Source organism: Lycorma delicatula, chromosome 2 (genome assembly GCF_047948215.1).
Source record: "Lycorma delicatula isolate Av1 chromosome 2, ASM4794821v1, whole genome shotgun sequence".
NCBI classification, from domain to species: Eukaryota; Metazoa; Arthropoda; class Insecta; order Hemiptera; family Fulgoridae; genus Lycorma; species Lycorma delicatula.
This window is the reverse complement of record NC_134456.1, coordinates 214,603,691-214,621,572: the sequence shown is the minus strand read 5'-3', so window position 1 is coordinate 214,621,572 and position 17,882 is coordinate 214,603,691. Positions and strand designations below refer to the sequence as shown.

At 32.4% G+C, this 17,882-nt stretch overlaps 2 protein-coding genes across 12 annotated transcripts in view; one reads left to right on the top strand and one right to left on the bottom strand.

The window, feature by feature from the left end:
* Positions 1-17,882, bottom strand: part of Trpgamma (Transient receptor potential cation channel gamma) — a 1,234,746-nt gene that overhangs the window by 768,299 nt on the left and 448,565 nt on the right. The gene's annotated exons all lie outside the window — the stretch shown is intronic.
* On the top strand, positions 3,248-3,745 carry LOC142320058 (uncharacterized). Its single transcript, XM_075357735.1, has 2 exons — positions 3,248-3,416; positions 3,531-3,745. The coding sequence occupies exons 1-2, from the start codon at positions 3,248-3,250 to the stop codon at positions 3,743-3,745; spliced, it is 384 nt and encodes a 127-aa protein (XP_075213850.1).

Below are 17,882 nucleotides of genomic sequence, written 5' to 3'. Positions count from 1 at the left end.
AGTAAATTTGGGTAATGTCAAGTGTGATGTTGGATGACAGAAATGCTTGGACGAGAGTAACGACTGCGAAGTCAGCCATAATTCGAAACAAGGCAGCAGAGAGGGGCAGGCAGGCTGAAAGACTGCAGATGAGCTGTGGTGGAGCAACCGATGCCGGACAGCTGTGGGCGGCCAGCCTTAGGGGGTGGTCGGCGGGGGGCTGCTCGGATTCGTTGTTCGCCGATGATCCCCTGAGGACGTTGCTCTGGCTATTGTAATTCGGTGATAAGAGCGCTCGGGTGATTGCGTAGGGGCTGTGTACATATTATGTGGATTAGGTCTGTCCCCTGCTTGACTAGAGGGGGAGGTTTTTCAGTGAGTGAGAGCCCCACACTTGCCGTCAGAGCGAATCTGGCGGCGGCTGGCTGAGCTTTTTCCTCCCCTTATGGAAAACAAAAAAAAACACCTCTTAAAATTGAAATATATGTTTTTTGTTCGATTGCGTTATATTCCTTCGGTTTAAATATTTTTCAAACATTTTTTGAAAGTTTACATTCATATATAGAGCTATAAAGAAATACGTTTTTAGCCTCCGAGACCACTGTTAGGTATTGGTTTAGAGGGTGAAATGAAATGAAAATTTTGTAGCGTGTGAAAATGTCATGTCAGACCGGGATTCGAACCCGGGACCTCCGGATGAAAGGCCGAGATGCTACCACTCGCGCCACGGAGGCCGGCATCAAGAAATATCGACAATTTTATGAAATTATAGACTCCGGACCTAAAGTCCAATAGTGTTCTTTTTTTAATTTGTTTTTTTCTTATTTTAGGCTTATTGAGGCTATGTTAGATTTAGAGAACATTTTACTTAAGCAGATTTGTTAAGCTTAACATATACCATGTGTTCCGGGACGTATTCCTCGAATTTCAAGTACTGATTCAGGACACCAAAATGAGCAAATAATTTCATATCGACATTAGTCCTGGTTTCCTTTGTTTTCCTTCTGGACACCATTTTGTGATTATCAACAGAAAAATGATTTCTAAGGATTTAGCCTTTCGTGAAGGGATAAAACTACTTTAATTAAATTTTGCAAATCTAAGACTAGTGTCTTATTGTACAAAATAAAGAATTTGGAAAACGTCAGCATAAAAAAATTAAACATGGCAACCGTTTTAATTTTTTAATCTTCAATTCCTTTGTAATTATTTGTTCGATGAAATTTTTACTTATTTTCGGCCTCCGTGGCGTTACCACTCACGCCAAAGACCGAGACCACTCCGGATGAAAGACCGAGCCTCGGTCTTTCATTCAGAGGGCCCGGGTTCGAATCCCGGTCAGGCATGGAATTTTCACACACGCTAAAAATTATTCATATTTATCCACTGAAGCAATACCTAACGGTGGTCCCGAAGGTTAAACAAAAAAAAATTTACTTATTACAAAATTTCTTTAGCTTTTTATATTGAACAAAATGACACCTAATTTATAAAAATCCTTGACAAACTATCAGAGTTGTAGCAATTAACCCGACAGTACGCTTGCGTACCTTAATGCAAGCTGATAATTTTTATTAATTTACTATTATTATTTATTATTAATAATTTTATTATGTTTAGTGGAGGAAATAAAAATAGGCAAAATATTATCAGATATGACTGGCGATTAAAGTAGGTTTACCCGTTCTTGATAAATACTTTTTTTGTTGAAAATCACAAAATAGCGAACAAAAGAAAAATAGGACATGTTGATATGAAATTTTTTGCTTATTTTGGTTTCCTGAATCGGTACCTAAAGTTTGGCGAATACGTCCCGAAACTTTCCGAATTTTAATATGTTTAGAAAAGCCTTTCTTAAAATTTATTCTATATCTCCAGAAATTATACATCCTGATTTTTTGTTTTTTTAGGACCAACACTTTAATTTTTATTACTGGTAACCGGTATAGTGATGCTTAATTTCAGTTTTTGTTTAAAGTTAGTTTAGCTTATTTTAATATAGTAAATGGAATTTTAAAAATCGTTTAACATATTCTTTAGATTGTTACTGTTCTACAACTTTTCTAAAATCCGGACAAGTAACTAAGGCATAGAAAATCGTAAATGCTTTTATAATTCCGTATAAACCTTCCTGAGGAAACGAAAAGTGTAGAAGAATTTATTTAAAACTAAAGACGCGTAAAAATATAATTTTCGCTTTGTTATTTTAAGTAAGACGTGATATGAAGAAGATTATTTATCACTTATTTCGGTGTGAAACGGTGGAGAATAGATAATTTTTTTTACGTTGCACGTAAATTTCGAATTACTGCATATCGATTTAGTTACTGTATATGACTTATCTATGTATAATACGTATATATTTATTTAATTCTGTTATTTGCTTATGAAATAATTACATTTTTAAATATCGGTTTTTCATACTTTTTCTAAATCTCTTTTAAAAAATAATAATCTGAAATTAATACTAAAGCTTCTGTGGATTTTAAAAGAAAAAAGAAATTCATTTATTTTTTCATTCAAAAGAAACGACTGTTAGAGTAATGAACCTTAAAAATGGTGTCCTTCCCGCAAACGTAGAACTCAGGCGATTGCTGTACAAACGTTCTGGTGTCGTGCTTAACAAAGAGAAGTAGTTATGTTTTGTTTAGCTACTGCCCGCAGGAATTCTTTTCTCTAACACTTCTTATTCCTCTTTGTTGCTTTATTTAACTGACATTCCTCTCGTACATACTTTAGTGTTTACTACAAAAAGTTTAACCTCAAAATATATTTCTGATTTGAACATGTAAAATGTTTAACCGAGTACAGTTTACATAAATTACTTCTAATTACAGTTATCAGCACAATTATTGAATTATAATTTTAATTTACTTTTTTAATAAAATATTTAGTGTATGCGTGTTATTATATCCTTGTATGTTTACTGAAATATTATAAGTTTTTAAATTGAGAACTTATAAAGGTTGGAATAAAATATAAAGCTACCACAACTTGGAATCAATATTTGGTGTATATAAATTTATATAAAGCTCAGAGATGAATGATGCAAAGAAATTCAGCACACAAATTTACCCTAAACTATTGCCAAGAATTAATGTTGTATTGGAAAGGAAAGCTGTTCCCAGTACTCACAAGTCATGGAAAGGTTAACATTTAAAGGTTAAAGGTTTAAAGGATAATAGTAATTTTTCAAGGAAAGGAGTAATTGTTGGGAATCCCTGAAATCCAAACATCTTCAGTACAAGCAATGGCTGTTTATCACGCAATGGAGAAGTGGGGTGTAACCAACAAGACTCGAGCACTTTGCTGCGATACAACAGCAAGCAACACAAGTCGAATACATGGTGCCTGCAAAAATCTAGAAAGATTGTTTAATCGTGGCCTGTTGTACCTTTCTTGCCGTCATCACATTTTTGAGTTGGTTTTGAAGAGCTGTTTCGACTAACTGATGGGTGCAACTTTAAATCCAGGCTTGCAGCTTTTCAAAAGATTTAGAGAAACCTGGACGAAACACGACAAGAACGTTTACATAACTGGTAGCAATTAAGCGCCTGATGTCCGCTCTACCATTCTTGGATTTCTTGAACACCACCTTTCTATGCAAAAACAACAACGAGATGATTACCGAGAAGTGATAGAGTTAACGATGTTCTTTCTTGGAGTCATTCAGAAGAACGGGATATCGTTTCTTATACCAGGAGCTGTAAGTCATGCTAGGTGGATGACAAAGGCAATGTATACATTCAAGATATACATGTTTTAAAATCAATTTCAGTTATTTCATAGGGAGAAGAATTCTTTAAGAAGAATATGTGTTTTCTTACTGTAATATATGTTAGAGCATGGTATGTTTCATCAGAAGCAGTTAAAGTACCTTATCGTGATTTCTTATTCATGCATCAATTGATAAATTATCAGGATACTGGTTCAGAGATCGGTAAAACTGCTGAAAAAAGGTGTTGCAACCATCTATGGTTGTTGATTCCTCACTGTAGTTCTACCTTTATTTGATGACAATGTACCAAATATGTACAAATATGCCTTAAATTATGCTGGAAGCAGATAATGATGAAAAAGAAGAAGAAAAAATCACCTGAAGACGTAGATTCTGCAACAAAATGATTTTTTCTTTTTTAAAAACATCAAGTTTTCGTCTTTTCTTAAATCTGGGTAGAAAACCTTTCTTCACGAGATTTTCTGTCTGCATTTCCTTAACAGAGATACTTTAAGGATTATTTATCCATCTACATCATGAAATTATTGAAGAAATATTACAGTTATTTTAGTTTTATTAACAAATTTTTCTAAAGAATAATCTCTAAAAACTTCTGTTAAAATATTATTATAAATTTATCCAAGGACAACAACATTAATTTTTTATTAATGTCTTCATTAATCATATTTAGCTTTTCAGCTCGCATTTTTTACGTTATATCGAAGTTTTTAAAAAATGTATATAAATTTTAGATCCTTTGTACAGACTTTATTTTCAACAAGCTATCAAAGCAACGATTTCCTTTCTTTTCGCATAAATAAATGCACATATCTCAGAAATATAATTTCTTGTACTAACATGAATATAGAAAAAATCATTAACATAATTTTTTTTCTTCCGGATGATATAAATAGTTTGTGTATGATATAAATGAGTTTTAGAGTACGGGTAATAATTATCTATTTCACGGTTTCATTCGTAACATCTTCAGATTTTAATTACGTCATATAATCAAACTAAGATTACCGAAATTCGGTTGTATAAACAAAAAAATAATTTCTGTAAAATGTAAAGTATTCGTTTATGGTGTGATAAAATTTAATGAAACAGGCAGTATTGAACATAAGAAGGGTAAACCTAGAATATCAGATGAAAAATTGAGATCAGCCTTTTGTTCGCAGCCCTAAGAGGTCAGCTCGGACTGCACCGCGTGAGTTATCCGCGTCTACCATTCCCGATGTTTTGATGAAACTATTAAAATTGCGTCCATATAAATCAGAAATATTACAGCACATTAAACTACAAGATCACACTGCTAGAAAGGAATTTGCTGCAGAAATGATAGAAAGAGTTGAAAATGTCGATTGTTACCTTAAAAATGTTATTTTCGCAGACGAGGCTACATTTCACGTATATAGAAAAGTGAACAATCACAACGTTAGTTTACGGGGAATAGAAAACCAACAAAGAAATAGCTCAAAAATTAATGTTTGGTGCGGACAGTTTCACGATCGTTTGTTTGAACCTTTTTTCTTTGCGAAAACAGCAGTTCGCGAATATCTATCTGAACTTGTTAGAAGGGTTTGTTTATCCTCAGATTGAAGAGTTATAATTCGAAATCGTTTTCCAACAAGATGGAGCGTCGCCACATTGGGGTTTATTTGTACGTGAATCCCTCAATAGTACATTCCTAAATCGTTGGATTGCATGTGATGGACCGATCGCATGGCCACCTAGATCACCGGATATAACTCCATGTGATTTTTTCCAAGGGGGGTTCTTGATGAAACCCCCACTGTAAATATGTTTTGGCAATTTTTATTGACATAGAGGCAGCATTTCCTTCCTTGGAGTTCTGTCCTCTATGAGTTGGAATGTTGCTATCTTGCCAAAGCCTTGCAGGCCTTGGTTCGAGACTATTTATCTAACGGTACGGCTTTGTATAAAGATGCACACCTTGCTGTGGAAAAATCTGTAACCAGGGGGAGCCCGCAGGGGGGGCCCGGGAGGTCCGTTCTCGGTCCCCTGCACTGGAACCTGGTTTTCGACGGATTTCTGGGATTGAAATTCCCAGAAGGGCTCACGGCCCAGGCTTTCGCTGATGATTGACTCCTTTTAATTCGGGGTAATTCACGACGGCAGTTAGAAGAAAGAGCGCAAGCGACCTTGTCAACCGCAGAGGGCTGGGTGGATCATCAAAATTTAAAAACTTCTGTCTTCAGGACGAAGTATATACTTCTCAAAGGTGCAGACAAATTATCGTGCAGTTCAAACCCCGACATTAAATATAAAGACTATGTAATGAACTAAGTTAGAGTTCATAGGTATCTAGGTGTTTTGTTTGATGAGAATTGGCTGTTTAGCAACCATGTTAAACAAGGGGCGGCGGACGCCGACTCTGTGACGCACAAACTTAGGAAGATCGCTCGGAAAGACTATGGGTTGTCGGACCGTCAAATTTACTTGGTGTACCGAGGTGTCTTCGAAAGCGTGACCTCTTATACGGTGCCCGTTTGGGTGCATATGTTGGATATGAATAGATTACATTCAAAATTTAAGGAGTGTCCAGTACAGAGCCTTAATTGTATGCACTAGTGTTTTTAAAACACCTCCTACGAGGATACTATTGTATTATGAAAGACTCTCCCAATCGATTTAGTGGTGAAAGTTCGAGCAGACATGTGGAGACTGCAAAGAGGTCGGGAGGCCGAGGTATTTGGAATCCGATTTCGACCCGGGCCACTACCGGAGCGGAACAGTGATCACAATACGCCAAATCTAAATTTCGAAGAGTAGCTTATCTCCCACCAGTGTAGGAGGCTTTAGAGCCTTGCGATGGAAGCATAGTAGCAAGAATGGCACGCCACAACTAAGAGAAAGTCCTTATAAAAATTTATACAGAATCTGGAGGGATGGTATGCCTCGAGTTCATTTTTAAGGGCTACTGGTGCCCAAGTCCTCACTAACCACTCCAATTTGAATCAATATCTGTTTCGGTTCCGCCTGGAGCTGTGCGTCTGCGGGGAGGTCCAATCGAACGAACATATGATGTTTGACTGTCCCGCACTTGGGGGGACCAGAGACCGGGCCATCCTGAAAATTAGAAGTCGGGGGAAAATTGACTACACATAAGCGGCGAGTCAGTGTGGCGAGAGCCGCATTATCGGACGTATGCGGTTAGTTATTCAGTTTGCATCAGTAGTTAAGGGAAGAAACCCCTACCGTATTGCTGTGGGAAGCTAACCCTGAGAAATAACTTTTCACCAGCCAATTATAACTCCAAGCGCTGTAATGTGGTGGATTGGTATTTGCTGGCATTCAGCGACCTTGGCGTGGCAGCAAATTGTTGCCTTGATGGATTAAATTTTATTTTATTCTTATTTCATATATATTTTAGTAGTAGGTGCGCCTACCCGTTTTTGTAATACATGGCAAGTGAGCGGTGGGACACGCAAGCGAGTGATGTATTACACTACACTTATTCCGCTCACGCTGTTAGGTTAGCTTTAAGGAGCTAGTTAGAATACCGGTCGCTAAACTGTTTGGAAGCTCAGTAGCCGTTTGTGGCACAGACACTCGTACTTATGCTTTAGGGTGAATGGAGTGGTGACGGGAGAAATGTCAGAAAAACCAAAACATGAGAATAACGAACGCGTCCAGGGTCCAAAAGAATGCGTCGAAGTGTAACAAACGGGGGTCCAGGGAGCGGAGAACCCTTGCTAGACGGTTGGGCGAGCAAAGTGAGCTCTGACGCGTATTTTATATACATATATATATTATCAAAGTTGAAGTTTTAATTATTGAACTTAGTGAAGCGCAAATGTTTAAAGGTTCATATTGATAATATAATGGCACATTTACTGTACAGCTTAGGTGATTGTGAATTCGATCTACTTCAGAATAAGGTTTTGTGGTTTTCTATTTGATATAGAAATGAAGTGAAAACGTTTCGGCTGAAGGAAATGTTTGAGAAGTCGGCTATTACATACCTTTACAAACTTCTTACTCGTACACTTTTAGGAACCCAATACTTCTGATTGTTAAATAGTTTAAACTACGCTCATTTATACATTTACTTAGATTTTCGATAAATTCCTCATTGTTCTCAAAAAGTAAAATTTAATTACAGAAAATGTTAATTCTATTTAATACCTTTTAGCGCATGCGTATATGTGCATTTTTGTGGCTATAAAGTTTTCTATATCTATATACTTAATTTTTCTATTTAGTCTTTTTGATACAACATTTTTTGTTACAAAAACAGTTACGTCATTAATACTTTTTTTATTTATTAAAATGTATTAAAAAAATACAATAACACAAAATTATTATAATTTTGGAGCTTCCTTTGCACTATTTTCTCTTTTAAAAGGCTATTAGCAACGAATTGAATACTCTTACATCTCGACTGTAATGTTTTAAAATTTTGGTAGTATGTAATGTAGTTCCTTTCATTAAATATGATATAATGCATAATGCAACAAATTTCGTAATGCATGATCATAATTATTATTAAGACAATGTAAAAACAATCATACGATGTAATATGTATCACTTATTTTTGCATGTAAATATGTTATTATTTTATTTTATTTGTATGTATGTTTTCTGATATGCACTCATCTAGATGTATTGTAAGTGTATATATATATATATATATATATATATATATATATATACATACATACACAGAGTGATTTTAAGTATGGAAATAGTTGTATATATCTGAGATGTATTTGGAAGCAAAAAAAATTGTATTATGGTGGGTTTTAAATTTTTGTCCGCCATCTTGGATCTACCATATTTAGTCAAACTTAATTTTATTAAACATGAATGTGGACATATAATTTGTGATTTCGATTTGATATTTTACAAGAAAAACAATGGTGAAACCCGTTCTTCTCTTAATGCCTTCGTTATCGAGTTAGAAAAGCATTCAAAATTACAATGACGGAAAAATCATATTTACGATAAAACGAGGTAAATGCGCTGCGTGAACAATTTTTTGAATTTTACATTCGTAACGCATACAATAAAGAACTGTAAATAGTGCTATGATATTGATAATAATAAAGAATAATTATTAAAATACAACACAACAACAAATTAAACGGCCTATATCAACTGATATTATTTTCTAAATAAAAATTAACTTTCAGTGTTAATATCAGTTGATATTTGTTAGTTATATAAATGAAACAAATCGGCTAGAAATACGTACTTAAGAAATGACTCAGGAATGATCAACCTGAATCTGTACAAGGCTACACCTCATTTATGTGCCTCAGTAAATCCTCATTTTACTGGGTCGGAGACGGTTAGTTATTGTTTACTACAGTAGTTGAACAGATTGCAACCTACCCGTTAGGAAAAGGAATTTGTTATTTTACAGAATATATTTTGTACTTAACTTTAATTTCATAATAAATCATTTCACTTTGACGTTTTTTAAAAACTGGTCAAATGTTTTTTTGTTAATATAACCTCGGGATTTTTAATTTATAACAATCTACCCAAAACATTAATTATCCAAATTACTTCAAAAAATGATTAATACAAAAGTCGAAAAATAGAATTTTGCTTGCACGCAATTGAAATCTCCACACTTGAAACAATTTTTTTTTTACATTTTTTCCAAAAATTCTATTTTTGTAACTCCAAGATACAATTCTGTTATAACAAAAAAGGTAACTTCTGCTATTAATAAAAAATTATTTATGAAAATTAAAAGCTCTAGAAGAAAAATTAATATAATCGGGTCCAATTTAGGCGTATTTAGTTTTCACCGATCTTGATGTTTTGACATCTAGGAACCCAAAAAAACCAGATGGAAATTTTCCGGATGTTAATGATCATATGTACGTGTGTATGTGCGCGCGTGTTCTTCGCCCGCGCCAGTTTGGTGTTGACCTCTAAATCACATTATATCTCCAGAACTGCTGGACCGATTTTGACCAAACTCGGTCACATTACTTCTGTATATGAAATATTGATGCAATTAGATTTTCAACATAAAAAGTCAAAGGGGTGAGGCTGTAGAGCATGCTCACCCTCGGAATCTCTAGATTTCGCCTAATTAAGGTCATATTTTTCTTAGGCATATTTGTTAACGATTTAAAAATAACAGTATTTGCAAAATAAAGTTTGAAAAATCGTACACACCCCAAAAACTGCTCTAAACTTTAGGTTTTGTTGTGATCTCTATGATGGTTGTTTTTCATTGTGGTTTCTTCTATTTCCGTCTAATTACTCATATAAATTAATCTTTAATAAACTGGAAGCCCCAAACCCCACCGAGTGGCCGGACTCGACCGAAAGTAATGCATTTTTTAACATTTTTCTTCTTTCCCCTTTTTATTGTAATCGCTTTAAAAGAAGAATTTAAAAAAAATTGAACCTTGACCCCCACTTTTGAATTTTCGCAAAAAGTAAGAAACATAATCGTGTGAGTTATCAATTTAAGGTATCATTACCTTAAAGATAATATGATGGTGATGGTGAGGTAAGGTATCATTTATCGTGTGAGGTATTAAATTCGTGTGAGGACGCTGAAAACGATTTTAATTTTAAAGTTGTTGAAATAGATGATTCTTTTAGTAATATCAGATTTTAAATTTACGGTTATAACCTCCAGCTAATATTATTATCTTGTAATTATAACGTGGGATTCTTTCAATATATCATTAATATATTAATCCGATTTTATTTATAAATAGCAGCGTGACGGGAAAGTCCTGCAACTGTGTTGTCAGATTTTTTCTTATACAAAATTGTTTATCAAATTTTAGCAGAATAATTTAAATAAAAATAATTTGAGACTAAACGTTAATCTCATTTAATAATTTTAATTACACATTAATTATGTAATTAAAATATAAAGCAAAAAAGACGTTAGGTATGGAATAATGATTTCATTTAAGTTAAAGGAAGTGGAAGAAATAAACAGACGTTCGTTATGGATTCCACTTTAGTGAAATGTTTTATGTAAATTCATATTTTATTTGGTGTTGTTTATTTTTGTGGTAAATATACGAAAGTACATTAGTAGTTCAAATTACCGTACCATATATAAAACCTGTATAATGTAAAATTTATTAAAATTAAAATTAATGTATCTGTTGTTTGTACAGTTGGGTTATTCAAGTTACATTATTTTATTATAATATGTAATATTTGATAAAGTTGCGAGTTAATAGTAGTAATAATAATGATAATAATTATGTTGGACGTACATCGAAGCTCCTACTTTATTTAGACGTGTGAATTGTATTTTGAATATCATTATTAAATATAAATACTGCATCTTACATTAAAATTAATTAATAATTTTCTTAATCTAATTTAAATTTTAAAATAATTCAAATTGATTTTAAATTTAACAAACATTTAAATGAGAAAAACTAGAAAAAGATGAGAAAAATATCTGCAATTAGAATTCAAGAGAACAGTACCGTCGAGGTCCGTATAATTCCTTTTTATTCTCTCAGATTATTTATTCCTCACACGTTATTATACATTCATTCCTAAAAAAAGTATGTAAATACCACGATAAAATTAAATTGAATATATTTGAATGTCATTTTAAATATACAAATTGGAATCCTTTATAGAAATACTAGAAACATTTTTTTTCAATTTTATTAAATAAAATAAAGTGAGATAGTATGAAATTGTTATTTATATCAAAATTCCAACTTCAACTGTGTAATGTAAACAACACTTATTTATTGCATATGTTAATATGCTAAAAAGGTAGATATACCTTTTTTTTACTTGGGACTTTCTGATGCACGGCTTACACACACGCGTGAACACACACACACAAACTTAATTTAGAATATTTATCATTTTATTTAAATATAATATTTTTTCGTTTAATTAATTCAATGATTCTAATTAAAGCGCGCGCACATACCGTATTTAATTCGCGGTGGTGTGGAAATTCCAGCGGCTATGGTTGGCACTTACCAAACGAATGTGATTTCACAACTTACATAAAACAAATATCGCTTGTACGGTCGGTAGACTGGTGTAGTCGCGAGGGTTAACGCACCAGGTACCGAGTCAGCCAGGCAATAGAGTTCCAGACCCAGCCAGATCTAGTTACTTTTTTACACTTTAAATATTATTAATTTATTTAATTATACCGCTCACCTGTGACGACACAACATAGCTTTTGACTACAACAGCTGTTTTAAAATTACAACAGCCTTTGAAATATTAATTAAATTAAATAAAATAATTAATTAATATATATATATATAGTGTAAAAAATAATTTGGTTGGCAACCCTGAGAAATTTCCCGGTCCAAGAGGTTGAGGGAATAGGGAATTTCCCAAAGGAAAAAGGGAAATTCTAAAATGGCGGATTGCGAAACCAGCGCTCCTTGTAGTGTCAGGGGGTACTATTGAGACACAGTATTCCCACTCAGCCACGATTTAGAGCATTTTTTAATAGATGTGCTATTTTGCAAATATTGTTATTATTGTTGGAAACATTGTTTTAAATGTGCCTAAGAAAAATATGACCTTAATTAGGCGAAATCTCGAGATACTGTAGGTGACTTTGATCTACAGCCTCATTCCCTTGAACTTTTTAAGTTGAAAATTTAATGGCATCAATGTCCCATGTATAGAAGTAATCTGACCGAGTTTGGGCGAAATCGGTCGAGTTGTTCTGGAGATTTAGAGGCCAATTATCAACACACTTACATACGAACATTAGCATTTTTTGGGTTTTTTGGGTTCCTTAGGTGTCAAAACGTCAAGATCCGCTTATTCTCAAATTGGATGATTACATTACTTTCCCTTCTAGAGCTATAGCTCTGATACAGCGCTATCTAGACTGTAAAGTAAAAACAGAACAAGTTTCCTAAATAAAAAATAAAAATTAAACTGCTGAGTAGACTAAAGTAGAGAATTATGGAAGTAAAATTTTTTTTACATATTTTATAAACAAAAGTACCATTACTAAAAAGAATTTGATTCTTTTTAAGTTGAGCTTTCAAATTTAAAATATTATCATTTGTAAATACATTTTTAAAGTATCATCAATTTTGTTTTTATTTATTTTTTTGCTTTATTCTGTCTTATACTAATACAATTTATTTTCAATCATGATAAAATACTGCCAGTGTGGTTATTTCATTAATTGGAATGACATTCTGTTATTTTTCTTTTCTAATGACATACCTGGTTATTGTTTATTTGTCTTTTTTTATTTATAAAATAATAATTCTGTTATCAAACTTTATTATGCGCAGTTCATATTAAATAAAATAATACAATTTATAGGGGGAAAAATTTAGATTTTTTTCACGCCACTATCACTCTTGTACTAAGAAACGTTAAATTATTTTGAAGACACCATAACAGAAGTAGGTTTTGTAGAAGCAAGCTACTTTTTTTTTTTTTTTTAACTTTGAGTTCTCATAAAAATATTCTTATGTAAAAAATGATTTATTTAAATTTAATCATAAATATTTGTAAACATTTTGGAAGCTTTCAAACTTATGCTATCTCCATTAACCAATAAATCATCAAAGATTATCTAATTGACCAAGATGACATTTAAAATTAAATAAGATTTTTTGTAATTTTTGAAAGAATTAAAAATATTATATACTCCATTATATCACTGGTCTACAAATTGGTTAACGTTTTCGGAACAGAAAAACACCAATAAGTGAATTTTATTCTTTTTTTTGTGCGTTGAATCTGAAAACGAATTAATCTTCCTTCATCATTAATCATATTTTTGTTATATACTATTCATGAATTTGCTAAATATAAAATTATGAAAGTTTATAAGTAAAATTATAATAAATTTTGTAGTGTGTTTATTATATTTACATATAAATATATATATATATATATATATATATATATATATATATATATATATATATACCTTTCTGAAAATTTAAATAATTCATCATCATCCTAACCGCTGTGCCAATTAAACTAAAAAAAAGAAAAAAAAACAATTTAGTTGGTATAAGATTTTTAGGGGTTTCTGTTACTGTTTCGTGTTTTTTTTTTGTTGATATTATATTGAATACTCATCTTTTATTTTGCTTATTTAACAAAAACCCTTGTTGAATAAAAATAGAATAGACAAAACAAATGTAAAACGTTTGATAACTGGAGTCGATGAACAAATAATTTCTCTTTCTCTTCTGTTTAGTCTTCAGAACCACCGTAAGGTATTACTTCAGTGGATGAATGAGGATGACATATATGAATGTAAGTGAAGTGTAGTCTTGTACAGTTAGGTTGACTGTTCCAGAGATGTGTAATTAACCCACTGGATTGGTCTAGTGGTGAACGCGTCTTCCCCAAATCAGGTGATTTGGAAGTCGAGAGTTCCAGCTTTCAAGTCCTAGTAAAGTCAGTTATTTTTATGCGAATTTGAATTCTATATCATGGATACCGGTGTTCTTTGGTGGTTGGGTTTCAGTTAAGCACACATCTCAGGAATGGTCGAACTGAGACTGTACAAGACTACACTTAATTTACACTTATACATATCGTCCTCTGAAATAACACCTGAACGGTGATTCCCGGAGGCTAAACAAGAGAAAGTAAGAGATGTGTGGTTAATTGAAACCCAACCACCAAATAACACCGGTATCCATGATCTAGTGCTCAAGTCCGTACAAAAGTAACTGTCTTTAATAGAATTTGATCCTTAGATTACATTATTCTTCCTCTTGTGTAAAATAGGATCCTCCCTTTGTAGAAACCAACAGTCACTTAACATCGATTCGACCCATCTATCTTGGTAACGCTTCTCCATGTGGAATAAATTCTGACCAATACGTTATTCCTTCTCGTCACTCACAGCATACAAATTTGGTGAAAAAAAATCATGATGGCAATTCAAAATAATAACTTTTAATGAAATCCGGCAGCCTAAATTTTTATAATTTAGGCTGCCGATAATTGCCAATAATTCAATTCTTGTAATGTCGCTAGAACTAAGTTAGTGAATTTGATGTCAAAATTTTCATCATTGAGAAATTTTCTAATTTGATGTTAAACGATTGGTTTCTCTTTACGTAGTAAACACTTAAGTATTTGTATCCTCTTTCTTCTTTATTCAATGTTTTAATCGACCCCAATTTTATACGTAAAGGTAGAAAAGTTAACGTTGATTAAAGGAACATAATGTTCTTTTTTGTCCAGGAATGAAAGCGTCTCTTTTTGGCCGATCTTTAACCACATAATGTTCAACTGTTGCACAACTGTCCCACAATCATAAAAAAACAGCTGTATTTTGTAAAGCCACCTTATAGATCGAGAAGAATGCCAATAACTTTGAGGTCGTTCAAGCCCGTCATAAGTGGGCGTCGTAATTGATTGCTTTCAAAATGAACGATGGTATTTTCTACTGGTATAGAAGATTCTTGTTTGAATTATACATTAGCATTACTTTTAAACTTATTTTTGACGAATCAGTGAATAACCACCGGTCCTCAGCATTATGAACAATATCCAAATCAGACATCAAAACTTCTGCATCAAAACTGGAACACACCAAATCTTTCATAGTTTGATATTCCAACAAGTCTTTATTTCTGTTTCTAAAATATAAAATTTAATACTACCGCACACAAGTTTAACTACTGGTGGCTTTAAGTGCGTTGAGAGTTTGCTTTTCAGACAGAAAGATGTTTTTCAGGAAGAGTACTTAAATTGCTGTTGAGATATATCATATATTTGATACAGTTTTTATTTATTCTGGAATTAATCAAACTCTTAGTCGTAGCAGGCAAGTTTATAACATATTGCACAAGAAAGCAGATCGTTTCTATTACGAGTCAAAAATGACATATTAAGGATTTTTAAATTAAGATAACTAAAAAATTCAACGTGTTAGAGAATTTTTGATTACATTTTCTGTTTCGGCATAAAAAGTAGTTTATAAAACACTCATTATCGTATCCGTTCCAAATATAAGTGTCATTTATGAATAAAGTTTTTTCTACAGAATGAAATTATTCTTTTACGTTTAAATAACAATCATGTAAACGTACTTGGTAAACCTTTGTGCCGCTTAATAATTTAACAATAAGGTAGAATGCCGCTCAAATGTAGAAGAAAGATATTATTCTATTTTGGTTTTAACAATAATTTTTTGTGGGAATGTAGTTACGAAATAATATAATTTTAAATAAACTTCAATAATTAAATTTAAAAAAATAAATAAATATAGGAGAACATACGATTACAAAAAAAATCAGATAAAAAATAAGGTACGCTTTGGTTGCATCGATGACAAATATTGAAACATATTTAAATTTCAGTTAACGAAACTTAAAATTATCATAATATAACCAGGAGAGATATTGAAATGCCATCCATTTTATTTCCAATTAAAATAAAATTACATGTACGAACCCGCTTACCAAAATCAAACAAAAGTAAAATGAATTTTATGAGAATGCAAAAATAAATACCAGTACAGCAGTTTTGCATAATTATGAATAAAACAATAGTCTGAAAACAGTACATTATTACTATCAGTCGCTGCAATATACAGTAGTTAATCATAAAGTTTTAAACAAAATTAATATAAATTAATATAAAATAAATATAAATATATTAATATATATATTAATATAATATATATTAATATAAATATATTAATATAAATTAATATGTGTATTAAGACTTGGTGAAGGGCAGATAAATAGTTGATAAGCAATATTCCTTCTTCCTTGTCAGTTAAACGTTTCATTATATATTCGGCTTCCTGTAGATTTCCAATTTAACTAGTAAGTTTATACTTTTAAAGTACTTTTATCCGTCTGTTGCACTACTTAAACAAATACTGCTTCTACTAAATCATCAAACAGAACAATAAGTATTTACTACTAATCCTATCTCAATAACGAACCGTTAAAATAGAAATTTTATGAAAAGCAAAATTAAGCAAATTTGATTATTAAAAGTCATTTTTTTTTCTTTTCGTTCCGACCACTACGGATCAGGTTACATAATTTTGACTTTTTTTTCTTTTCCCAAAAGATTTGAATTTTTTTATCTGTTGCCGCCTTTCTTCCGTCCATCTATTCAGGTTTATACTCTTATTTTTGTTTCTTTCTGTAAACTTTTCTCTCTTTTCTTAATTTATATCTGTTTCTATTTTTTTAAACCTTGAATTTTGAATCTCGATCGTTCCTTCTGCATAAATATACGTATAACTGTAATCTATTCCGGATTAAGTCCGCTGCTATTTCTGTGTTTGTAAATTTCTTTTTCACTTTTCACTTGTAAATTCCATCTTCATATTTTGGTCCATAAACTTTCTTAAAATTGTTTTTTGCACTTTTTCTGTTTCTTGTTTTGAAAAAACTGCAGACATTCTGCCCGATATTGCTTCTGGTAGGACTACCGCTTTATAGTGTCTCGATTTGTAGATATATGAGAGTGATGTTTTATTGTAAATGTTCTTGAGAGATGATAGGCGATTTCCATTTTTCGTACTTCATCCCATTTATTTCAGTTATAATTGGCATTATGATTTCTGTCAGATATTTGTATTTCTTACCTACTTATTTCCTTATTGGAAATTTTAAGGATTGAATTCTGTTTGTCATCAGAAAATCAGTTAGTTTTATCACAAGAAATTTGAAAGACCGTTTTTGCTTGCGCGTTCGCTTAGTTTTGAATTTTGATTTTAGCCTCGTAACCTTTTGCAAAATTGCAATATCGTCTGCGAAGCCCAAAAGTTTTGTATTTATAAATTTAGTTTTAGTGTCCGTTTTTATGTTATCGCCTATTTTTCTCTTTTTCAGTTATTTTCCCACTTTCTAGCACCTAGCTGTGGAAAAATCAGTAACCTTGGAGAGCCCGCTGAGTTCCGTTCTCGGTTCCCTGCTGCGGAACCTGGTATTTGACGGACTTCTGGGATTCATATTATCAGAAGAGGTCACGATTTAGGCTTTTGCCGATGACCGTCTCCTTTTAGTTCGTGGTAATTCACAACCGCAGCTGGAAGATCGAGCGCAAGCAGCCTTGTCAACCGCGGAGGACTGGATGGACATTCAAAATTCAAAGATTTCTGTGCCCAAGACGAAGTTTAAGCTTCTCAGGGCTTCAGACAAATTATCGTACAGTCGTAACCCCCATATTAAATATAAAGGCTTTGTAATCAGCCAAGTTAGAGTTCATAAGTACC